Source organism: Oryctolagus cuniculus, chromosome 19, assembly GCF_051225735.1.
Source record: "Oryctolagus cuniculus isolate XC-2025 breed Fujian yellow rabbit chromosome 19, ASM5122573v1, whole genome shotgun sequence".
In the NCBI taxonomy this organism is placed as follows: Eukaryota; Metazoa; Chordata; class Mammalia; order Lagomorpha; family Leporidae; genus Oryctolagus; species Oryctolagus cuniculus.
Window position 1 is genome coordinate 3678554 of NC_142885.1, and position 23044 is coordinate 3701597.

The 23044-nt window shown below is 70.9% G+C and overlaps 2 protein-coding genes across 9 annotated transcripts; one reads left to right on the forward strand and one right to left on the reverse strand.

The window, feature by feature from the left end:
• Positions 1 to 656: 656 nt before the first annotated feature.
• Positions 657 to 8800, forward strand: MAFK (MAF bZIP transcription factor K). 2 transcript variants are annotated; one of them, XM_051830571.3, is made up of 3 exons: positions 657 to 840; positions 6187 to 6266; positions 6683 to 8800. In XM_051830571.3, exons 2-3 carry the CDS (start codon positions 6231 to 6233, stop codon positions 7112 to 7114), a joined length of 468 nt encoding a protein of 155 aa, XP_051686531.1. In that variant the 5' UTR covers positions 657 to 840; positions 6187 to 6230; the 3' UTR covers positions 7115 to 8800. The 2 variants fall into 2 exon arrangements, with proteins under 2 accessions (XP_051686531.1, XP_051686532.1); XM_051830572.3 differs by lacking the exon at positions 657 to 840 and adding an exon at positions 1986 to 5695.
• On the reverse strand, positions 8525 to 22778 carry TMEM184A (transmembrane protein 184A). Of its 7 annotated transcripts, none has more exons than XM_051830567.3 (10): positions 22646 to 22778; positions 18710 to 18807; positions 17858 to 17974; positions 14848 to 15013; positions 14507 to 14597; positions 14346 to 14421; positions 14162 to 14253; positions 13705 to 13874; positions 12476 to 12670; positions 8525 to 11257 (listed from the first exon to the last, which is right to left on the reverse strand). In XM_051830567.3, the coding sequence occupies exons 2-10, from the start codon at positions 18782 to 18784 to the stop codon at positions 11007 to 11009; spliced, it is 1233 nt and encodes a 410-aa protein (XP_051686527.3). In that variant the 5' UTR covers positions 18785 to 18807; positions 22646 to 22778; the 3' UTR covers positions 8525 to 11006. The 7 variants fall into 7 exon arrangements, with proteins under 7 accessions (XP_051686527.3, XP_051686525.3, XP_069920376.2 ...); XM_051830565.3 differs by having other exon boundaries at positions 17858 to 18085; XM_070064275.2 differs by having other exon boundaries at positions 14848 to 15105; positions 22646 to 22772.
• Positions 22779 to 23044: the final 266 nt, after the last annotated feature.

A 23044-nucleotide genomic window follows, 5' to 3' on the forward strand; every position in this document is an offset into this window, starting at 1 on the left:
CATGGGGCCTTGTGCCCCCAGCTGCCCCCTCCGCCTAGGGCCACGTCCACGGAGGAAAGCTGGTCCTCCCGACCCTCTGCTGCGGCCCGCGGGGGTCGTCCGGCGTCTATACCTGTGCTGTGGAGTGGCAGCTGTGACCCTGCGCTCGCCCCAGTGCACCTGGGACCCAGCAGGGACCCCCTGCAGCGAACAGGTGGGCGGCGGGGGCTCCCAGCAGGTGTGACCTGAGGCACAGACCGCAGGCGGGGCATGCGGAATATGGGGTGCGGGACGCCATCGTCGTTCAGGGTCTCCCCCCGCACCCCGACTCTGCAGAGGAAGGAGCGCAGGTGCCCCGCTCAGGTGCGCGCCACAGGAGCAGCCGGGGGCGGGGCCGAGGAGGGGGCGGGGCCGGGAGGGAAGGTCGCTTTCTGGGGGTGTGGCCGTCCGGGGGCGGGGCCTGCGAGCCGGGGCGGGGCCCGGCGAGGGCGGGGCCTGGAGACGCGAGCGTGGGAGGAAAGGGTCGCGGTCTGGGGGCGGGGCCGTGATGGGACTCGTCGTCCGCGCACCACGGGGCGGGGCCGGCGAGGGGGCGGGGCCGGCCGGGGGCGGGGCCTGCGGGTGGGGCGGGGCCGCGGCGTGACGCGCGCCGACGCGATCCCGGAAGCGGTGTCAGATGCTGGGAGCCGGCGGCGCGCGGGCGGCGGGCGCGGGGGGGGAACTTGTTGTTCTTCGCGAAGTCGGAGCCCGAGCGCGAGGCGGCGGCGGCCGAGGGGGAGCACGGGAGTGAGCGCGAGCGCGAAGAGAGCGCGTGCCCGCGAGGAGCCGCCGCGCGCCCGCCCGCCCGCCCGCGCGAGCCAGGTGAGCGCGGCGGGCGCGGGGCGCGGGGCCCGTGGGGGGCGGGGGGCGCTCGGGGCCACGCGGCCGCGGAGTCACGGCTGCCGGGGCCCGCGCGCCCGCCCGGGCCCGGCGCTGAGAGCCGGGGGCGCGGACCCAGGCCCGGCCGGGGCCCTAGCACCTGCGGGGCGGGACGGCGGCGCGCGGGGCCGCCACGTGCGGGTGCGGGTGCGGGTGCGGGGCCGCGACCGCGTGGTCCGGGGGCGGCAGGTGTCTGCCGTCGCGGAGCGGGGCCAGGCGCGCCTCGCCCTCGCCACGTGCCCCGGCAGACTCGGACCCGAGCTCCGGCAAGTGTCTGGCCCCGACAGGACACAGTAAGCCCTGGTCAGGTGCGGCGGCGCCCGGGAGCTCTTACATAGGTGTCGGCCCGGCCGGTGGGTGGGGTCTGGGGGCCGCGCAGGTGGGCGGGACGCACCTGCGGAGCACGGCTCTGGGGAGGACCTCCTGGTGGGAATGCCCGAGGGGGCCTGCCCCGAGGACCCGGCCCGCAGTAGAACGGTCAGTAAGGCAGTCCCGGGGGCCAGGATCCCAGGGAGCGGCCCCGGTGAGGCCGCGGGCGCCCGGGACGGCGGGAGTCGGTTTACAGCCTGGGGCGAAGCTGTCGCCGCGGACCCAGAAGAAGCCGTGCCTGTTGGCGGCCCGGCGGCTCCGGGTCTAAAGGTTCCTGGAGTGGACTTTCTGGGTTCCGGGTGCAGTCCGCACGGGAAGTGGCGATCGGGCCAGCTGGGAGCGCTCTCCCGGGCAGTAAACAGTGACTCACGCGCTCCGCCCGCCTGGATGGGAGGCGCCGCTCCCGCACGCACGCACGGGGGGCTGCGAGCCGGCCTCCGTTTCCTCTTTCTGAGCTGCAGGAAGCGGGAAGTTATCTGACAGTGCAGGGCAGGTGGGGGTGGGGGTGGGGGTGGGGCGCCACCCCGGGCCGCGGGGTGCCCTCGCACCCTGCCAGGCTCGCCCGCCTGTTCTCGCCCCGGCTCAGCTCCGTGGGGTCTTGGGGGAGAGCAGGTGCCTCCCACGAGGAAGGTAGTGGGGAGAACCTTCTGGAAGAAGCAGAGTTGGGGGAGGGCTGGTGCCCGGTGCACCTGGGAGCTGTCAGGAGGGACCCACCCACGTGCAGCTCAGGGCTGGGGCTGAGCGGGGGCAGCTGCCCCTTGGGGGCGAGGTCACGGAGTCTGGGTCAGCACACAGACAGGGGAGAGCCCGGGGTCAGGCTGAGGGCGAAGCTGTGCGGTGCAGCGGGTGGGGTGGGGTGCCCTTACGCGAGCTGCACACAGGTGAGGGAGGCGGGCCGGGGCTGTGTGGGCTTTCCCAGGGCTCGTCCCCGGCTGACCACGGAGCTTGGGGCCTTGCTGAAGCGCCTGGGTGGCTGGCAGAGGGCCGGCTCCGAGCGGGGCTGTGTCAGCCTCATCCCCACGCACCTCTGCATGTAGCAGCTTCCTCAGCCCAGATCAAGGCGACCGGACATCCTACAGGTCCAGGGCTGCCGGCCGGGGGCACTGTGGGCACCTGCCCGCCGAGGGGCCATGTCCCGGCCAGGCTGGGGTGCTGGGGGAGTACGGTGGGCATCTCCCACCTGCCCACAGAGGGGCCATGTCCCGGCCAGGCTGGGGTGCTGGGGGGGTACAGTGGGCACCTCCCACCCACCCACAGAGGGGCCATGTCCAGGGCCGTGCTGGGGGGCACCATGGACACATCCCACCTGCTCATAGAGGGGCCGTGGCCAGGGCCAGGCTGGGGGGCACCATGGACACATCCCACCTGCCCACAGAGGGGCCATGTCCAGGGCCAGGCTGGGGGGCACCATGGACACATCCCACCTGCCCACAGAGGGGCCGTGGCCAGGGCCAGGCTGGGTGCTGGGGGGCACCGTGGACACATCCCACCCGCAGAGGGCCATGCTGGGGGGCACCGTGGACACATCCCGCCCGCAGAGGGCCGTGTCCAGGGCAGGGGCAGAGGGTGTCTCTGCGGTGGGGCCTCATCTTCAGTGGGGTGCGAGTCAGCGTGTCTGTGGCCCCAGCTGCGGCTGCGATTGGCTGACGTGTTTATTTGACAAGTGTGTGTGGCCCCAGCTTCCGCGCCGGGGCGGCCACATCCTCCGTGTGTGGATTTGCATCTGTCACGGTTGCTGCCTGGGTCTTGACTGCCGCTCCCGGTCCCGCCTCCTCGCCCCCCACTGGACGCCCGCGGGCAGGACGGGGCAGGTGGGACCGGGTGTGGGTCGCAGCCCCGGACCAGAGCCAGAGCTTCGGCAGCAGGCAGGAGAGGGCGTAGCCGGTCACTGACGAGGGAGGCTTGGAGCCCTGTGCTGCTCGGGGACTCCGGGGACCTGAGTGCTGGCCTCTGCGGAGCGGGGTCCCTGCCCCCAGGAGCCCCCGGCCGCATCCCTGCCCCTGCACTTGCCCGGCCTCTCTGCCGCGGCCCCGGGCGGGCGCCGCACATCCTTTGAGAGGAAGCCACTCTTCCCGCGGCGCTGGGGCTGGATGGCTCACGAGAGTTTCTGGCTGTGGGTTTAAAACCCACGCAGGAGTCGCCCGACAGGTGTTGTGAGTCTGCGGTGCCGGTGCCGGACAGGCTCCTGGCGGGCGTCGCCCATCCCCGAGGTCCTCACGCACGTGGCGGCTGGGGTGGGACCCGGCCTGGCCTTGGTGCTGGCATCCCGGTGGCTTTTCTGAGATTTTGAGGCGCTCGGGTGCCGGGGTGGGGGTGGCGCTGCCGAGGGGTGCCTTGGCTGGCTGCCTGGGCCGGGGGGGCAGGTCCGTCTGGGCCTGGGCCCCCTGCAGCCCCTCACCCCAGCTCTGCCTGAGGTGGGACGGCGTACGAGGCCCCGCTCGGAGCGTTGTTTCCGAGTCAGTGCTGTTGCGACCTTGCAGGTGCGAAGCTCTTCCCAGGTCTGTTTTCCGGAACTCTGCTGCCCTGTTTCTCGCCGCTCATGTTTAAAGCAGCCTTGGGCATACGGGGCTCACGAAGGGAGCGCCCCACCCAGGCCGCACCCTGCCCCCGGCACCAGGTCGAAGGGCAGCAGGCTGAGCTGTGCCCATCCAGGCCTGGCCTGGGCTGGGGCCAGGGTCCGGGCGCCCCAGAGCTCTGACCCACCTAAGGAGTGCTGTGACGAGCGTCTCCTGCCTGGGGAGGGCCCTAGGACAGGTGCACCCCAGGGTGCTGGGTGCTCTAGAGAGGCATAGAGCCGCAACATTGCCCCCTGCCCTGGGAGTTCTGGGAGCTGGGTGGGACCCTGGGCTCTTGATTGCGTCCCCAGAAGCAGAAGTGAGGACCCTCGGTGGAGTCGGGAGGGTCCCGTGTGTGGTCTGCAGCTGCCCTGGGCAGGGCGGGAGGCGTGTGGGTCCCCCATGTGTGCACACCTCGCTCCCCGTGCTCCTGGTGTCACCCTTGGAACAGTTCCCAAGGCAAGAGCAGGTCTGGGGCCCTCGCCCTGCACCCGGCAGGGTCCCGTGCACTTGTCTGGGGGTCCTGGGGCCCAGGGCGAGGGTCCCGTGCACTTGTCCGGGGGCCCTGGGGCCCAGGGCGAGGGTCCCGTGCACTTGTCCGGGGGCCCTGGGGCCCAGGGCGAGGGTCCCGTGCACTTGTCCGGGGGCCCTGGGGCCCAGGGCGAGGGTCCCGTGCACTTGTCCGGGGGCCCTGGGGCCCAGGGCGAGGGTCCCGTGCACTTGTCCGGGGGGCCCGGGGCCCAGGGCGAGGCGGGCCCAGTGAGCTCAGAGTTGGTGCATGGCCCCTGTGCCAGGCTTGGGTTTCTAGGGTCGCCTCCTGTTGCCGGATGTGCCCGACCTTGACCTCCTGGGGGGGTCCCCTGGGGGGGCGGAGCCCCATCCTCTGCACCCTGGCTGCTGCTGGGAAGTTTCCTGGAAGGAGCCGGCTTAGCTTGGTGCCCGCTGGACGCCCCTCTCGGGCCCTCCCTCCTCTCGGTGGGCGGTGTGGGGCGCGGTGAGCGGCGCGGGTCGGTCCGTGTGGGGTGGGAGGGGCCTGGCTGTGGGAATGTGAGCCGGCTCTGTAAACAGCGGGTGACTCACCGCATAGCTATGTCACTGGCGGGGAGATACACGGCCCCTCCTCCCTTTCCCGGCCGGACTGGAAAAGTTTCCAGGGCTCACCAGGCTCCTCAGGTGCCACACGCGTGGTGGCCTCTGCAGTGCCCTGGGTGGGGGTGGGGGCTCCCTGCTGCGTGCCGGGGGTCAGGTCTCGGGGTGCCGTCAGCACCGCCTGCCTCGGGCTCCCGCGTGGCCAGGTGAGGGTGCTCGGGCCCCGCAGGTGCACCTCGGCGCCCGTGGGAGTGGCTGGGTCCTGTGTCAGCGTGGGGACTGCGGAGACCAGCAGGGGCCTCCCTCAGGGCGGGGCCCAGAGCTCAGCTGTCCTGCTGGGGGCCCCGGGGTCTCTGTCCTGCACCTGAGGCCCCCCCCCGCCTGCCTTCTGGACTCTCCTCTGGCATCCAGCTCGGGAGGGCCGTGGGCCCGCCCTGTCCGGTCTCCGGGGTGAGCTGGCTTGTTTACTGTCTGATGTCTTCCTGAGCCTGACCCAAGTCAGGATTGCTTTTGGGCTTCTCCGTTTCCATGACGACTGTGGGGGCTGGCTCGGTCCCAAGGTCGCCATGGCAACTGTCGGAGGGGACTCCTGCTTGGGATGCTCCGGCTGGTTGGCGGTGAATGATTAGAATGTGTGACACAGCCCGGAGCAGGGGCAGGCGGGCGGCGCGTCCGGGCCGCAGCCGCTGAACCTGCCGCTGGCTGGGACCCCCGCCCCCTGTGGCCGCACATGGGACAGCCTGGGTGCAGGTGGTGATGTCACAGCTGCAGTGCCCTTCTCCACGGTAGGTGTCCCCAGGCCTGCGGGGAGGGGCGGCAGGTGCTCCGTGATGCGACTGAGCCGGGGCGGGGGCTCCTCCGAAGAGGGGCACCAGGCTGTGTCTGCAGGGCCGGCTGGGCGTGGCCGACCTCAGCAAGTGGCCGGCTGCTGGCCACCTGGGTCCTCGGGATGCGAGTACCTTGTCTGAGTTGGGAGGGGTGAGGCAGGAAGGGGCGGCTGGTGGTGGGGGCAGCAGGGCCCTGTGTCCCTGCTGCTCTAGGGGCTGGCACTGGAGACGGGGTCCAGCCAGGCCTCTGCTGAGCTCCCTGGGCAGGGACAGAGTGGGGCCAGGCTGCACACCTCGGGGGAGGCCCCAGGACTGTCCTGAGGGCGGGGTGCTGTGATGGTGACGGGAGGGAGGGCCCGACTTCGCCAGGGTGTCGCTGTGGGAGGCGGCCGGCGCGGCCTGACCCCGGCACCTGACCTGTGCTGCCCCGCGTGCTGCTGTCTTTCCAGCTACGGTTTCCCGGCAGCTCCGTCCTGGTGACCGTGCCCAGGTTATGACGACTAATCCCAAGCCAAACAAGGCACTGAAGGTAAGGAGAGCCCTGGTCGGCTTGGGAAGGACCCCGCGCCTGTCCCACGCCTCCCCGCCTCAGAGCCTCAGGCCCCAGCAGCCCTGTCCAGGGAGGTGACACCAGGCAGAGCGGCGAGCGGGCAGAGCCTGCGGCCCCGGGGAGTCCCGTGCCCCGGCTCCCAGGGCTTCCCAGTGTGCACGTCCGAGCCCTCCCGAGGTCCCTGCCGTCCCGAGGGAGCCCTGTCCAGCCAGCCCCTGGGGGGAGGGAGGGTGGCCTCCGTGCCCCGTGGCGGGCAGCGTGACCGAGCTCCAGGTCCCCACCGACGTCGCCCGGCCCTCCTGAGAGGGCCTGGGGTCTCCCCGTGGGCAGGGGCCCCGGGGCGGGTGGTGTGGCGCGGCACGCGGTGCTGGGCGCTGACCCCGGCGGCCCCGCAGGTCAAGAGGGAGGCGGGCGAGAATGCCCCAGTGCTCAGCGACGACGAGCTGGTGACCATGTCCGTGCGGGAGCTGAACCAGCACCTGCGGGGCCTCACCAAGGAGGAGGTGACGCGCCTGAAGCAGCGCCGGCGCACGCTCAAGAACCGCGGCTACGCCGCCAGCTGCCGCATCAAGCGCGTGACGCAGAAGGAGGAGCTGGAGCGGCAGCGCGTGGAGCTGCAGCAGGAGGTGGAGAAGCTGGCGCGCGAGAACAGCAGCATGCGGCGGGAGCTCGACGCCCTGCGCGCCAAGTACGAGGCGCTGCAGAGCTTCGCGCACACCGTGGCCCGCGGGCCCGTGGCGCCCACCAAGGTGGCCACCACCAGCGTCATCACCATCGTCAAGTCGGCCGAGCTCGCCGCCTCCGTGCCCTTCTCGGCCGCGTCCTAGTGCCTGTGGGGCGCCCCGCCTGGACGCGGACGGACGCCCGGGGCTGCAGGCGCGGGCCGGGCCCAGGAGTAGGCTCTTGTGAGCCGCGCGCCGCACGCCACCCCACACGCGCACACGCGTGCACACACGCCCTCACACGCCCGTCCCTTCTCCCCAGCTGCGTCTCGTGCCTGTGAGAGTCAGGATGGACGGGGGAGGGTCCTCAGAGGGCCCCACCGTCCCCCGCAGGGGCTGCCACGAGGGGCGGTAGGGGGCCTGTCTTCCGTGCCTCCGACGAGCGGCCCGTCCACGCCTGTCCTGCCGCATCCACCCCTCCCAGCCCCGATGGCTTGGGCCCTCCAGGGGCAGGTGGGGGCAGCTGTGGCCCTAGCATGCCCCGTGGAGGAGATACGGGAGGGCTGTCTGAGCAGCTGGCGTGTGCACGTGGGGCCGAGCACACGTGTGTGCGCACACACGTGTGTGGGCGTGCCGTCCCAGGGGTTCTTGAAGGAGCAGCTTGTTGGGCGGAGAGTGGGTCCCAGGCCCGGTCCCCACCAGCTGTGCTGCGCAGGGCAGGTCATGCAGGTGCCTTGGGGGCTGGAGGGGGTGGGGCAGGGAGAGGAGGCAGGAGCAGCGAGGCCAGAGCCTGGAGTGGGCCCAGGACACAGCACGGCGTGGCCTGGTGGCCCAGGTGCCGTGGCAGGGGGTGGTGGGCACTGGGCAGGAGAGCCATGTGGACACGCGCCCCCCCACTGGTCCGCTGTCAGGAGGGGGCACAGCCCTGGTGCTTCATTATGGCTTGGAGCCTTAACCGGAGCCACCGGTGGTCCTGGCGAGCCTTCCCGGCTTCCTCTCCATGGACGCCCTGGGGCCCCATTCAGGCGAGAGGGCGGCATGAGAGCCCCGAGCTCTGACACCCAGAGGCCACCACACAGGACAGGCAGGGGCAGCCCCCGGGGCCCCAGCTTCCGCCTCCCGGTGAGGTCCCCGGGCCAGGGCCCAGGTGGGCAGGAGGGCAGAGGTGAGCCCAGGGGCTGCGCCGCAGCTCCGAGCCCGCCGTGGGAAGCAGTCCGCGTGCGGCGCCCCCTGCCGCGCCCAGGGCCCCAGATGGCCGGGCCAGGTGTTTCTAAAAACAGCTGTTGATACCATAGCCATGGTAGGTAATCCATATTGGATATCAGTAAGGACCATGGGAGATATTTAAAGAGAAAGAAGAGATATATATCTATAAAGTTATGCACATTTTATCGCAGATTCTGTAATGACTTCTTCCCGTTGTATACTGCAAACCTTCACTGGAGCAGCGCTGCGATGCACGCGGGGGCTGGGGTCCCGCCTGGCCCCGGCCCCCCCGGCGTCCCTCGGGCACACTGGGGCGGGGCGGGCCCCTTCTGGCTGCCTGGCAGAGCGTTGCGGCCTCACCGACACGAGTTCATACATGGGTTTTTTATTTAAGCAAAAGGACAAGGACCTCTGTCGGGGGTTCGTTTTCTGTCTCCCTCGGACAGGGCGCCCCGCCCGCGCCAGCTTGCCCAGCTGCGTCTTCCCGGCAGGCTCATTTCAATATTTATTTTTGTGCCGTCACCGCCACGACCACCGAGACGCGGCCACGTGCGGAGGGCCCGCACCACCCCTCGCGGCCCCCTAATTTATTACTGGACGTCTCCCCGCTTCACCCCGCGACAATAAAAGTCCTGGTTCAGAGCCTTCCCGCCTGCGCTCCTTGCTTTGCCACGCCCACCCCAGCACCTTGGCCCCCACAAGAGAGCTTCCTCTGTGGCCAGCCGGGACCCCCGTGGCATTGGGGTGAGGGGTGGCCGGCTGCTGTGGCAAGCACCAGGGGTCGGTAAGCAGTGGCCCCCTCACTGGCCAGAGAGGGTCTGGCGGCACTGAGCAGAATGGCCTGCCTCCTGGGGGGCTGGGCAGCAGTTCGGGCCGCGGCCTTGGAGCCACGCGTGCTGAGACCTGTGCTGGCTGGGGCAGGGACGCACCAGACAGCACACAGCACAGGCCGGGCTGGGCAGCCGCGAGCCGGGCACGCCATCCCTGGGAGCCTGAAGAGCTTCCCAGCCAAGCCGCCCAGCCCCGGGGATCCCCGGCCTCTCCTGCTTCTGGCGCACAAGCCTGAGCCCTGGCCCAGCGCCAGGCTCCTGGAGGCTGTGGGTGGGGGGGAAGCTGGCAGTGGGGACCCTGCCCGGGTGCTGGCCAGGCCCTGGGCTCCCACCCCTCCTACCTCTGCACGCCCTCGTGTGTGCCGCAGGCCCCGGTCCAGCCCTCCTGGGGCTGGGTTCCATGTGCAGGTGGCGAGAGCCCTGGAGGCTTCTGTCACCTTAGAGTGGTGACCGGCAAGGGGGGCAGGTAAGTGGCCGCTGGTGACGCCACGTCCCTGCTTCAAGTCCTGGCTGCGCCACCTGTGCCCCAGCTTCCTGCCGTGGTGATGGCCCACGTGGGAGACCCAGATGGGGCTCCTGGCTTTGCCTGGCCCAGCCCCAGCTGTTGCAGGTGAACCAGTGGATGGGAGACTCCCTGCCCGGCTCCACCCCCGCCCCACCCCTGCCCCTGCCCCAGTAGGTGAGAACAAAAAAATACAGCCTCAAAAAAAAAGCCAGGTTGGGGGGAGCTGGGGGCGGGGAGGAGCAGGTAGCAGGTGGAGTTGGGCCGTGTCCCAGCCCTGCCCACTGGGACACCCTGGGCTCTGTCACGTGGGCGCAGCGGGGGGTGGCCCACACAGGGATGCCGGTGGGTGCCGACTCCTGCCCTCACCCTCAGTGTGGCTTGGGGTGGCCTGTGCCCCACGGGGCCGCCGGAGGCTGGGGGAGGAGGGAAGCAGGGTCTGCCTGCCCAGCCTGTCCCCTCCTTCCTGGGCCTGCCTGGCCTTGGGGTCAGCCAGCTACAGGGGCTCCGTAAGGGGCAGGGGCGTGGCCTCTTACCAGACCTTGGCCTTGAGTTCTGCCAGCCGTCCCCAGGCCCTGCATAGGCAGTCTTGGCGTGCTTCTCCCAGTGGCCGCCGGGCAGGCAGGGCAGCTGTGGGGCCTCCTGTCTGCTGCCCCGGGCCTGGCCAGCTCCTCAGTGCAGCCCTGAGCCCCCAGGCTGCCTTCCGCCTCCCCTGCACCTTCCCTCAGCCCCCCCATTTGTGCTGTGGGCCACAGAGCTGGGGCGCACTGAACTCCTGCCTGGCCGCCCCCACCCGCCATGTCCTCGCAGTCCTGGAGTGACGCACGGCTCCCAGGCAGGCCTGAAGGCAGGGCTGGTGCCCACGGAGAAGACAGGGCAGGCCCCTAGGGCCCGGCACGCTGGGGGCTGAACCCTGCTGGCCTCGCTCCCGCTGAGGGTGGGGAGGAAGCCGGGGCGTCCGAGCCAATGCCCTGTCCTGCTCTCAGCAGTGCCACGGCTGGGGGGGCAGGGGCGCCCCCCGCCCCCAGACTCCCCCATGGTGGCCTGTGACTCAGCGTGCTGGCTGGCCAGGATGGAAGCCAAAGGAGTTGAGAAAAGACCTGAGGTGTTTTTATAAATAAGGGCGCCTCGCGGGAGGGAGGCAGTGAGGGCCAGCGAGCCCCGCGCACACACCTCCTCGGGTGCGGCCCCACCAGGGCTCCCCGTAGCTGGGGTGCCGGCCTCACGGTGCCCGAGAGCCCTGCGTGGGCCTCAGGCTGGGCTGCCAGCTCTCCCCCGGCCGTACCTTGACACCGCTGCCCGCCTGGGATGTGTCCACTGCGTCTCATGCAGCTGCTAGAAGCCGTGGCTACAGTGGCCCCTGCCTGCCGGCCGGAGCCCCCTCCTCCGCCCCGGCTGGCCCGCTTTGTTCCGGCAGCTTCTCTGAGGATGCGGGGGTGCCCAGTGTGGCAGCTCTGCTAGGGGCTCCACCTTTGGCGAGAGGGTCGGAGTGGGGGGGCCTGCCCCTTCCCAGAGGCCCCTACAGGTCCTCCGAGGGGATCAGCATCCGCTTCTCCACGTTCCGGCTCCTCCTGCCCCCGCCGGAGCCGCCGGGGTGGGTGCTGGGCGAGGGGGGCCCAGCCTGGCCGGGTGCGGGGCTCTCGTGGGTGGCCTGCTGCGTGTACTGCTGGTAGGTGGGGGAGAAGTTGTGGACGGCGTCCTGCACGATGTCCTGCGGGCTCACCGCCTCCCGGAGTCCCGAGGAGATGCTCTGCATGGGGGCCGGCGGCGCTGCAGGGGGGCGGCGCGTGAGCTGGGGTTCCCCGGCCCGGCACCCCCACGGCTGCCTGGCGCTCCCCCAGGCCCTGACGGGTTCCCCAGTCCAGCTCCTCCCTCCGCCAGGCAACCCCGACGCTGGCCGCCTGCAGGGGTTGGGCGGGGCTGGACTGGGCGGAGCTGGGGGCAGGGCTGGACTGGGCGGGGCTGGGGTGGGCTGGGGGTGGGGCTGGACTGGGCGGGGCTGGGGTGGGCTGGGGGCGGGGCTGGACTAGGCGGGGCTGGGGTGGGCTGGAGGCGGGGCTGGGGTGGGCTGGGGGCGGGGCTGGACTGGGCGGGGCTGGGCTGGGGGCGGGGCTGGGGTGGGCTGGGGGCGGGGCTGGACTAGGCGGGGCTGGGGTGGGCTGGGGGCAGGGCTGGACTGGGCGGGGCTGGGCTGGGGGCGGGGCTGCACTAGGCGGGGCTGGGGTGGGCTGGGGCAGGGCTGGACTGGGCGGGGCTGCACTAGGCGGGGCTGGGGTGGGCTGGGGGCGGGGCTGGACTGGGCGGGGCTGGGGTGGGCTGTGGGCGGGGCTGGACTAGGCGGGGCTGGGTTGGGCTGGGCGGGGCTGGACTAGGCGGGGCTGGGGTGGGCTGGGCGGGGCTGGACTAGGCGGGGCTGGGGTGGGCTGGGGCAGGGCTGGACTAGGTGGGGCTGGGGTGGGCTGGGGGCGGGGCTGGACTGGGCGGGGCTGGGGTGGGCTGGGGGCGGGGCTGGACTGGGCAGGGCTGGGGTGGGCTGGGGGCGGGGCTGGACTGGGCAGGGCTGGGGTGGGCTGGGGGCGGGACTGGACTAGGCGGGGCTGGGGTGGGCTGGGGGCGGGGCTGGACTGGGCAGGGCTGGGGTGGGCTGGGAGTGGGTGGGGTGGGGCAGGGCAGGGCAGGGCTGTCCCTTCACACTCTGGGGCAGGTGGCCTGCACGCTGGCGGCATGGGAGTTGGGCAGGCCCTGGGCGGCCACAAGCCATCCAGCCGCACGTGACCCGTTTTCGAAGGCTGCGGGTCTGGTGTTCCCGGCGGCTGGGTGTGGGTGGGGCTCTGGTATGGCCGGAGGAGCCCCCCACCCCGGCCTTGCTCCTGGGCCAGCCCCAGCCGCCTGCAGCCACGCAGAGGGGCTGCCTGCCCCGGGCACACAGCGTGGACGTTCCCACGGCCTCGTGCCTCGTGTCCCGGGCACCCCGCGGGCCCAGTGTACCTGGCGAGTTCTTCTTCTCCGCGTACACCTGGCAGGTGAAGGCGTGGCGCAGGGCCACGGCCGCGAACAGCATCTCGATGCAGAGGAGGAAGTTCTGGTAGCCCGCGGCCAGGGTGCCGGCCCCCACCGTGCTGCCGTCCACGGTCTGCGCCTCGGGGAAGGCCCCGCACCTCTCCAGCAGGGCCAGCAGCACCCCTGGGGGGGGGCAACGGCCACTCAGCTCCAGCCTCCTGGGTGGGAGGCTGGACAGCGCCGGCCAGCCAGGCTCCCCCTCCCCCGGGCAGCGTCAGGACATGGTGACCGCTCCGAGCGCCCGGGACCTCCCGTCCCTGCCGTCTGGCTCTGCCTGCCCCCTCCACGTGGCCTCACTCCCTGACCCCGGGGCAGCGTCAGGACATGGTGACCGCTCCGAGTGCCCGGGACCTCCCGTCCCCGCCTCGCTCCCTGAACCCGGGGCAGCATCAGGCCCATGGTGACCGCTCCGAGTGCCCGGGACCTCCCATCCCCGCCTCACTCCCTGACTCCGGGGCAGCATCAGGACATGGTGACCGCTCCGAGTGCCCGGGACCTCCCGTGCCCGCCTCACTCCCTGACCCCGGGGCAGCATCAGGACATGGTGACCGCTCCGAGTGCCCGGACCTCCCGTCCCTGCCGTCCGGCCCTGCCTGCCCCCTCCGTGTGGCCTCACTCCCTGGCCCCGGGGCAGCATCAGGCCCATGGTGACCGCTCCAAGTGCCCGGGACCTCCCGTCCCTGCCGTCCGGCCCTGCCTGCCCCCTCCGTGTGGCCTCGCTCCCTGACCCCGGGGCAGCATCAGGACATGGTGACTGCTCCGAGTGCCCGGGACCTCCCGTCCCCGCCTCACTCCCTGATCCCGGGGCAGCATCAGGACATGGTGACCGCTCCGAGTGCCCGGGACCTCCCGTCTCTGCCATCCAGCTCTGCCTGCCCCCTCCGCATGGCCTCGCTCCCTGACCCCGGGCAGCATCAGGACATGGTGACTGCTCCGAGTGCCCGGGACCTCCCGTCCCCGCCTCGCTCCCTGGCCCTGGGCAGCATCAGGACATGGTGACCGCTCCGAGTGCCCGGGACCTCCCGTCCCCGCCTCGCTCCTGGCCCCGGGCAGCATCAGGCCCATGGTGACTGCTCCGTTTGCCCGGACCTCCCGTCCCCGCATCGCTCCCTGGCCCCGGGCACACGGGCGCGGGGGAGGGGCAGGCTGCCCCCCACCTTGCCAGAAGGACAGGAAGATGACGGCCTTGATGGTGACGAACTTGAGCACCGGCTCAAAGGGCTGCAGGAGCTCCCTGGTGGCGAAGTAGAAGAGGAACAGGGCGTAGAGGGCCAGGCTGACGGAGGCGTTGTAGACGAGCGTGACGTACAGGTAGCCGCTGCGGACGCTGGGCCAGAGGAGGGCACGGTCAGCCTGGTCAGGTGCCCCGGGCGCTGTGCCACCAGCCCCCACCTGACCTCCCTGGGGCCCCTGTGCTGTGCACACGCAGGAGAGCGTGCGTGTGTGCACGCATGCTTGTGTGCGAATGTGCATGGACAAGGCACATGTGTGTGCGTGCGTGCGTGACTGCAGAGCCGTGCACGCGTGTGCTGGGTGTGTGTGCATGTGCCTGTCTGTGGACACGCCTGTGTACACCTGCCCCACTCAGGACCCCGCCCGGGCCACGCCCCTCACTTGAAGTCCCCGTCGTGGTATCTGCCGAACGCCTGGAGGACGATGGTGGTCAGGGCCATGATGGGCTTGATGATGCAGAACTGCAGCGTGGCCTGCGGACGGCAGCGGGCGAGGGAGGGTGGGCAGCGGCGGGGGCGGGGCAGCCGCCCAAGCCCCGCCCTGCCCTCCCGGAGGCCCCACCCACCTGCTTGCAGAAGCGCAGGAAGCCGATGGAGTAGGACCAGTCCCGGAGGCAGCAGGTGCCGTAGAGGCAGCTGGACCTGGGGCAGAGACGGCCTGAGCGGGGCTCGGGGCTGCGGCCCCGCCCTGTCCCGGCTGCACGGGCGGCCGCGGCCAGGGCCTTACCTGATGGGCTTTCCCCGGATCTCGGCCATGATGGCGCTCTCGCCCCCCAGATACTGGAAACACAGGCTCAGGAAGCTGTAAATGACAAAGGCTGGGCCGAGCCCCGGATGGCGTGAGCTCCTGGCCCACGGCACAGCAGGGGCCTCCTGCCAGGCCCACACAGGACTCCTGGTGCCTGCTTTATGTGGGGCGAGCCGACACTCAGCACCAGCCGCCCCCTGCTCGCCTCCCGCCCCCGCCCTGCCCTGCCAGGGTGCCACCTGCCACAGGTCAGGGCCACCAGGACGGCCCCTTCTCCAGGGTCTGTCTCCTGTGTGGGCAGCAGCCCCTCCCCCCCTCACCTTCGTAGCAGTCCCGCACGGAGTCGAAGTAGACGTAGTACGGGTAGCCTCCCAGGAGGAGGAGGCTGAGCCAGGAGTCGAAGGCGTAGACGGGCACGATGAGCAGCAGGCGGATGATGTAGCGCTGCTCCAGGGGCACCGTGTAGGAGCGCAGGTGCAGGAAGATCTGGCCGTGGGGAGGGTGCGGCTGCGAGCAGGCCCGGCGCCGCCCTCCGCGTCCCCACTTTGCTACACTGAGCTTGCTTGTTGCTGCTGCTGCTGTAATCAGAGGCGTGCACCTCGCAGAACAAACACGGGCACAGCGGAGCAGCCCGAGCAGCAGGGACACGCCTCCCTCCTACACTCTTAATCAGAAGTAGGTCTGATTGTAGCTGATTGTAGCAGAGTGAGACAGAACTTAAGGACGAATGTATCCTTCACAGGACACCCGGCCAACACCTGTATGTGCTGCCCCCCAAGCCCCACCCCCACTCATTCTTCCACGGGGAGGACTCTGGAAACGACCCCCCCCCCCAGCGCTGCCCACGGCACACCGCTGCCCACAGCCACGCCACCTGCTGCACGGAACGCCTTTTTTGTTTTAATAACAGGGGCACGAGCCAGGCGCCTGTTCTTGGCAAATACTCTGGCCAAGGGAACACTGTCCACACACTCACTCACCCCAGGAGGATCCCGGGGAGGCCGCCCCACCCCCCGCCAGCAGCTTGGCTCTCAACATGCAGGCATCGGACCCACTCAGGCCCTCGGACCCTTTCTAGGGGTCTACACGAATAGAGGGAAAGGCTTAGCCGCAAGGATGTCCGTCACGGCCAGCGATGGAGCCCCACCTCGGGGCCGGGCGTGCTGGGGACGCCACACTGCTGGCAGAGGTGGCGCCTGGCGCTGCGCCCCACCAGGGCACCCCTGTCGCTCACGGGCGGGGCAGGCACCCGGCTCCGCTGTGGACGCCAGTGGACCGGCCGTGCTCCACACCAGCACCACGGGCTCGACCCCAGCTTCTGACTCCAGCGTCTAGCTAACGTGCACCCCGGGAGGCCACAGACGGGGGCTCAAGTAGCTGGGCCCCTGCACCCACGGGGGAGACCTGCACGGAGCTCCCGGCTCCCAGCTGTGGCCTGGACCAGCCCTGGCTGTTGGGGGTGTGACCAGCAGATGGGCGCTCTGGCTCTCTGTCTCAAACAAAATTCACGGAGCTCTGGCTCTGTGGCCCAGCAGCTAAAGCCACCGCCTGTAGCACCGGCGTCCCCTGTGGGCGCTGGTTGGAGTCCCGGCTGCTCCGCTTCCGATCCAGCTCCCTGCTGATGGCCTGGGAAAGCAGCAGAAGATGCCCAAGTGCTTGGGCCCCTGCACCCACGCGGGAGACCTGGATGGAGCTCCTGGCTCCTGGCTTCAGCCTGGCCCAGCTCCAGCCATTGTGGCCATTTGCAGAGCGAACCAGCAGATGGAAGACCTACCCCTCTCTCTTTCTCTGTTATTCTGTCCTTCAATTAAATAAATAAATCTTTAAAAAATCAATCAGGACAAGTGACAACGTGAGCAGGATCCCAAATATGTGAACAGGTGAGGCAGACACCAGGGGCTTCCTCGCCCCCAGCCCCCGTCCCTGGCCGTGGGGAGGATGGTTCTCGCCCTTATAGATTTCTAGATTTTCTGTCAAAAACGGGGTCTTCAGGAGGAGGAGCTGGGGGTGGGGGCATGCACACAGGCAGCTGGCAGTGAGAACTTCCTGGAGGAGGTGCTGTGAGCAGAGGCCACAGGGACCCAGCTTCCTCCGCCCGGCCCAGGGAGTGCGGGGGCAGGCTGGCATCTGGGGTGGCCTCGTTATCAGTTCAGTCACACGCTCCACTCCCCGCGGGTGCAGCAGGCGGGCAGGGCAAGGCCAGCCCTCAGGCGACTGCTCCTGGTGCTGGCACCGCCTGGCTGGGTGACCCCGGCAAGCCACCGTCCTCTGGGACCTCAGTTCCATGTGCGAGGCGGGGGCCCAGCCCCCCTGTCCTGTCCAGCTCTGCACGGGGAAAGAGCCCCGGGCTCCTGTGACAAGGCTGGACCTGGCAGGTGCAAGATGGGGAGGGGCCTGAAGCCACAGCCGCAGGGGTCTCCACGGGCTCTGTCCTGGCGGTGTGGCCCCAGGACGCCGGGCCCGGTCTCGCACATGGCCAGGCATCCACCTCAACCCTGCCTCCCCAGGAGGCCCTCCTTGATGGCCCGGCGGGACCGACGGCCTCCACACTGCCCCCGCGGCTCTGCACACGTCCTGTCCAGCCTGCATGCGGCTTGCCGACGCCGGGCCTGGATTGTATCAGCCTGCAGGCGGTTGTTCCCAAGAGGGACACCCGCCCACCCCAGGTCCCCGGTGCCCGGCTCCCCCGCCAGCCATCCCCTACGTCGGGGCCAGAGGAGCAGTCCTAAAGGCCACTCTGCTCTCAGCCCCTCCCTCCACAGCCGTCCTTGGCTCCTGGCACCCCTTTCTCCTTCCACTGGGTCCGAGGGCCCTGGACAAACCCCTCCAGCCAGGCGGCCCCACCGTCCTGTGCCAGCTCCTACCCTCCCACCTGGGGTCCATGCTTCTGTGCCTCTCTGTGAACCCGAGAGTGTCCCGGGCCCCTGCCCCCACCCCCGCCCCGGCCAACCTCCTAGGGTCTCTGCCCGTCCACTCCCTGGCCCATGCTGGCTGCCCGGCCCTGCTGCTTCTGCACTGGGGGACCTGTCCTACGTCCCCCCTTGCTGACCCCTCAGCCAGGGATTGCAGGAGGCTTGTGGCTCGGGAGAGGCGCCTCTGTGCCAGACCCTGTCCTGCCGCCCAGCCCTGGCCTGCTCCCTGCTCCCCCGTGCCCCCTGTGTGTGGGGGTCTCCCCTGGGGCCCAGCCTGGCGGCACCTGGGTGTCCCTGGGCTCTAAACCTGTACCCCAGGCAGGCTCCGGCGTCAGCACCCCATGGAGCCAGGCCGAGCTGCGTCCACCTCTCTTGGAGATGGGGGTCCCCGGGGGGCTCCGAGGTGGGGAGGACGTACCTGGTGGCAAGTGAGCAGCAGAGCCGTCCACACGAAGACGCCCGAGACGCCGCGGGCCAGCGGGGTCATGAGGAAGAGCTGGGGGGCGCTCTGGGAGCCGTTGCCCACGCGGTCCACCTGCGGCCCGGCGGGCACCGTGGGCATGGCTGCCAGGGGGCTGGGCTGCGGCCAGGTGGCGGACACCAGGGGGACTCCCGCCGCTCCCAGGAGCCCGGAGGCATTACTCACCTGCAGAGCGGGAGGACACACAGGCAGAGTGGAGGCCAAGGTGCAAACTCCAGGCGGCAGCCCAGGTGGGGGAGGGGCCGGGGCCGCCGCGGAGCCTGCCCTGGGTGTCGGGGTGCCCGGGTGAGGGCTGTCAGGGCCACCCGTCCTCTCTGTGGAGTCGGGCTCTGCCTGCCCCACCCACGGGGCCCCCACCTCCAGTCCTGCCCGAGGCTTCTCTCTCCACCTCCCTGCCTGCCAGACAAACTTTGAACTCTGATGCCCTGGGCTTGCGATGAGGGGGGTGGGGAGCCTGCTTTTTTGGGCCACACAGCTATCTTCCGGCCAGGTCTGAGTCTCGGGGGACGCCGCCTGTCCTGGCTGCTCAGGGAGCCTGGGGCAGCGTGGGTGGCACTGATGTAACAGTGTAGGGGGTGCAGCCTCCTCACCAGGCCAGCCCCTGCCCAGCGCCCATCCAGGCGCTCAGCTCGGCCACGGAGCTCTAGGCCATGCCCTGCTCACGTCCCGGCCCTGGACACCTGCTCTCCAGCCTCTTGCCAACCTGCCAGGTGCCGGGTGCCGGGCTGCGGGCAGCCCCGTCCAGCCTCCTGCCCTCCCTCCCCAGCAGTCCCAGGCCCCAGCACCTACCTCTGCGAGCAGGAAGCTCCTTGGCCCAGCCACGGGAGGCCCAGTCTCTGGGGAAGCCTGGCCGGTTGTTTGCATGGCCACGTGGCCCCACTGGTGGCCTGCAGTGGGGAGTGAGATGGGCGAGGCTGCCAGCCAGAGGGCTGCACTGGGCTGGAGCTGCCTGGCACCTCCTCAGCTGCCCGGTGGCCCACCTGAGCTCCCGGCTGGGGGGCGGAGCCGGGGAGGGGAGGGAGGAGGGAGGCCCGGCCCCTCCCCGCTGACACTCTATCCCCCCCCGGCTGTTTGCTGGGTGGCAGCTGGCTCCCAGGAAACTGCTGGCCGCCAGGTGCCCTCACCTGCCGGTGCCGGAAGGCCAGGCAGCTGCCACCTGGTGGGGACAGGCAGCAGGGGCCCACTGTGGGCCAAGGTGGCTGCACGCTGGGGGTGGGGGGCTGCTGGGGCGGGGTTTCCCTTTAGGGTGAGGAACGAGCTCCGTACAGAGGAGGTGGCCGCAGGCGTCCTGCCTGTGCCGCCGGCTGCTCCACTGCTGCCCACCCCTCTGGGTCTGGAAGGGGCGGGGCCTCCCCTCTGAAGCCCCAGGCCCGCAGGAGCGCCGGGGGTCTCAGCGCAGCCCTTAGCCTGCTGGGCCACCCCCGGCAGCAGCCCCAGCAGCACAGCCTCAGAACGCCCACTCCTGCCCGGCCTCCCATCCAGAACCACTGCACCTGCCGTTCCCCTCTTGCAGACGGGGACTGGGGGCTCGAGCGGCTCGCCCGTGTCTGACGCCCCCAGGGGCACGCGAGGGTGCTGGGACACCCCCACCCCCAGGGAGCTCCCTGCCCAGGCTCTGCTCCGGGCTGCCTGGGGCCTGCGGTACCTGCTTTCCTCCTGGGGAGAACCAAAGTCTCGAGTGTGACCTCCTGTCTGCCTCTTGAACGTCATGTGGTATTCCCTACACCCCTGCATGCCCTGGGCCCCGGGCATGGCGCCATGGACACAGGGGGCCCTCGTGGGGGCGTGGGGGGTGCCCCACTGCTTCTGCAGCCACGGCCTGGTCCCACTGTAGGTGCGCCCCTCCCAGGCGCCAGCCCCGTGTGGGGACGCGGCTCTCTGGCCACGACACTGTCCCCGTCCTGGGCACTTACGAGGGCGGGAGCCACCACTGCTGGCTGCGAGCCTGGGATGGGACCCACTCGCAGAACAGGAGGGAAACTGAGGCCTGGCCAGGCTGAGCCCAGCAGGGGGCAGATCCCACGTGGATGGGGCAGCGCTTCCTGACCAGGCTGGCGGGGCTCCTGGGCCCACGGCTGCGATGCAGGCGTGCCCAGGGCCTCACGGCTGCTCTCTCCGGGCATGCTGTAGCTCAGCCGCTCCTCCCACGAGCCTGGGCTCTGGCTCCGAAACCCACCCACGGCACACCCTGGAAATGATGGGACTCGGGCGACAGCCTTGGCTGCACCGCCCCTTCCTCTAGCCAGGATGTTTGGCGAGCTCTCCGCCACCTCCCCCCCCCCCCCGCCCCGCCCTGGCTCTGGCCAGCTCACTCCCAGAGGCAGCTTCCGTGCTTAGCTCCTGTCCTGCCCACGTCCTTGATCGTCCTGGAGGGCCCTCCGGCTCATCTGGGCCCGGTTTTCTTATCTGTAGAGTGGGCGTAGTCCACAGCCTCACCAAGGCCTCGCCCGTTCCGCGGGACTTTCCCCCACCCGGTCTGCCTCCCACCCAGGCAGGGCCCGGGTGCTGCCCGGTCTGCCCACCAAGACCAGCAGGGCAAACACCTGGGAGCCCAGGTCGTGGACCCAGCCACCACCCCCCGTGTGTGCCCAGGCCTAGGGGTGCACCCTGTGAGGTGGGAGTGGGGACACCGGCCTGGTGGGCGGTGGCCAGAGGATGCGAGGACATCCACTGCAGGCATGTGGGAGCCTCCCTCGGCCGCCCACCATGGACCTGTCGTCCAGGCACAGAGAGCCCCGCCCCACCACTCCACGCCCTCGGGCCGTCTGCCCCCCCCCCCCCGCCCCAGGTCTCAGCAGCGTCCTCAGCTCCCTGCTGGACCCCCGAGAGGGGATCGGTTGAGGAGCATCCCAGCCCTCGCCCTCCCGCCCCTGGGGATTCCTGGTCCCCACCCCGGGGAGTTGGGGCCCCGCTGGAGCCCCCTTCTCCTGCCTCTGGGGCCCCAGGCGCGCCGGCCAGGCAGTTTGTTCTGGGAGCCGCCAGCGGTCTGGCTGCTGGCGCACGGCCCCGCTCAGAGAATGGGCCGCTTACCCCCATTTCACAGCTGAGAAAGGCTGAGGCCGGAAGCGAACCTTGATGAGGGTCCCACAGCCCACGGGGAGGGAGAACAGGCAAGGGGGGGCCTGCCGCTGCCTCGGAGGGCTGGGCGTCTCCTGCGTGAGCTGCCCCTGGTCGCCCCAGGCCCAGCACGTGGGCAGGGTCCTGGTCTGAAGTCTTGCTTCCAGCCTGAGATGCGAGGGCTCGGCCAGTCCCAGGCAGGACAGAGCAGTACCAGGACTTCGTGTTCCCGAGGGCCTCCTGGTGCCAGGGCTGGCCCCACTGTCCCTGAGCCTACGGGGAGGGGGCTGGCCCCACTGTCCCTGAGCCTACGGGGAGGGGGCTGGCCCCACTGTCCCTGAGCCTACGGGGAGGGGGCTGGCCCCACTGTCCCTGAGCCTACGGGGAGGGGGCTGGCTCAGCAGGCCCCTAGTGCTGGCCCCTTCCACTGCCCCAAATGCCCACCCATCCTCCTGGAGGAGGAGGGGGAGTAGAGGGAAGGGGAGGGGAGGGAGAGGGGGAGGAAGGTGTCCTCCCAGGGGGGTGGGAACCCCTTCCTCAGGCCCGGGGGGGGGCCGCCATCTCAGGGGGCCCAGGGAAACCCCCCCACCGGGTTCCAGGGTGGGCTCCGGACCCCCAGAGCAGCACATGGCAAGGGCAGCCGTTGGGGGAGAGGCAGGGATGGGGGCAGTCAACCCCCAACTCATAAACTGTCCTGTCGCTCCGGCCAGGGGGCCCTGCCCACTCAGGCGACGCAGTGCAGTTGGGCGGCCCTGGATGTCCCGAGCCCGGCCTCTGACACCGAAGCTTCCTGTGACCGGGGCACTGCAGGTGCCCCGGGGAGCTGTGCAGGCCAAGAAGCCGCCTAGCCGGTCCCACGCCTGCACACCGCCCTCTGCCCCGGGCCTGGCTGGCCGCCTGCCTCTCACCCTGACGCCCGCCTCCACACTGCCCCGCCAGGCCACCCCGGTCCCCCTGCAGACAGAGGACAGGGCCCCTGCTGTGGGCGCACAAGCCTCCTGCGGAGCGGACGGGGTGTGCACCTCCCGCCCCCAGCCAAGCAGCTGGGGCACTGTCTCGGGCAGCATGATGGATGGCCCTGACCCAGTGGCCGCCCCTCCTGGGGTGGGGCGGGCGGGCGCCGCCCTGGCTCTGGGACTCCCCTGGAGCCCGCCGGCAGGTGTGTAGTCAGCGTTGCCGCCTGGTGGCCATGATGCCCGCCTCACCTGGACAGGTGCAGCCCCTACAGCTGAGCGTCCCGTGGTGGCACTCAGGCTGGCCTCCCTGCCACCTGCCCTTCCTGGGCGGCCCCAGGCAGATCAGACCCGGGCAGAGGCTGCCTGGCAGGGGCCGGAACGGGCGGCGCTGGCTCTTGGCCGCCTGGTGTCCCCACAGCGTGGGCGGCCCTTCTGCTTCCAGCTCAGGGCTGAGACAGGCGGGGGCGCAGGGCGGATCCTGGCCCCACCAGCCCACGCCTCCTGTAGCTGTGCCCTGCCCCTCCCCCAGCGTACAGCGAGCCTGGGAGGGCTGTCCAGGCGTCCTGGACCCTGGGGACAGGGTGCTGACCCGGCTGCCAGAGCCCCTTCTCAGGAGAAGCCGGGGGGTCTCCGGGAGCCCAGTCCAACAGCGGATCCTCCCTGCAGGGGCTCCCACGCCAGCCTGACCGCCACGCCCTGCGCACACACTCACCTCCCTGGAGGCTCTCGGCCGCCCCACCTGTGGCAGGCCTTCAGCGGGGGGCTGTGGGGGCCTGGGGGCCCAGCGCTCTGCTGCCCCACCTCGCAGCTGCCAGGGAGGGGACTACCGCTCCCGGAGAAGCCCGGCCTCTCTCACACCCAGCAGCTCCTCCCAGCCCTGCCGGCCCGCCCGGCCCTACCTGCCTGGGTACAGCTGCTGCGCGGCCACACCCTGCACACCCCCTCCCGGGCTCCAGCACCGGCCTCCGTCTGCTTCTCGCACAGGGGTCAGGGACCCACAGGTGGACGTGGGCTGGCCCCTGCGGCCCTCAGGCTCTCGGCGTGCGGTGAGGGCTCTGCCCACCCCAGCCTCGCCAGCCCCACCCACACCTGTCACAGGTCGCAGCCCTGG

What these genes read in the sequence shown, in the direction of transcription:
- MAFK (XM_051830571.3), top strand. Translation starts at nt 6,231, where the DNA reads ATGACGACTAATCCCAAGCCAAACAAGGCACTGAAG. An exon ending in AGCCAAACAAGGCACTGAAG is followed by an intron (nt 6,267 to 6,682) that starts GTAAGGAGAGCC and finishes GCGGCCCCGCAG; the next exon opens with GTCAAGAGGGAGGCGGGCGA.
- TMEM184A (XM_051830565.3), bottom strand. Translation starts at nt 18,784, where the DNA reads ATGCAAACAACCGGCCAGGCTTCCCCAGAGACTGGGCCTCCCGTGGCT. An exon ending in CTTCCTGTCCTTCTGGCAAG is followed by an intron (nt 12,671 to 13,704) that starts GTGGGGGGCAGC and finishes GCCCCCCCCCAG; the next exon opens with GGGTGCTGCTGGCCCTGCTG. An exon ending in GGAGAAGAAGAACTCGCCAG is followed by an intron (nt 11,258 to 12,475) that starts GTACACTGGGCC and finishes GCCCCCCTGCAG; the next exon opens with CGCCGCCGGCCCCCATGCAG.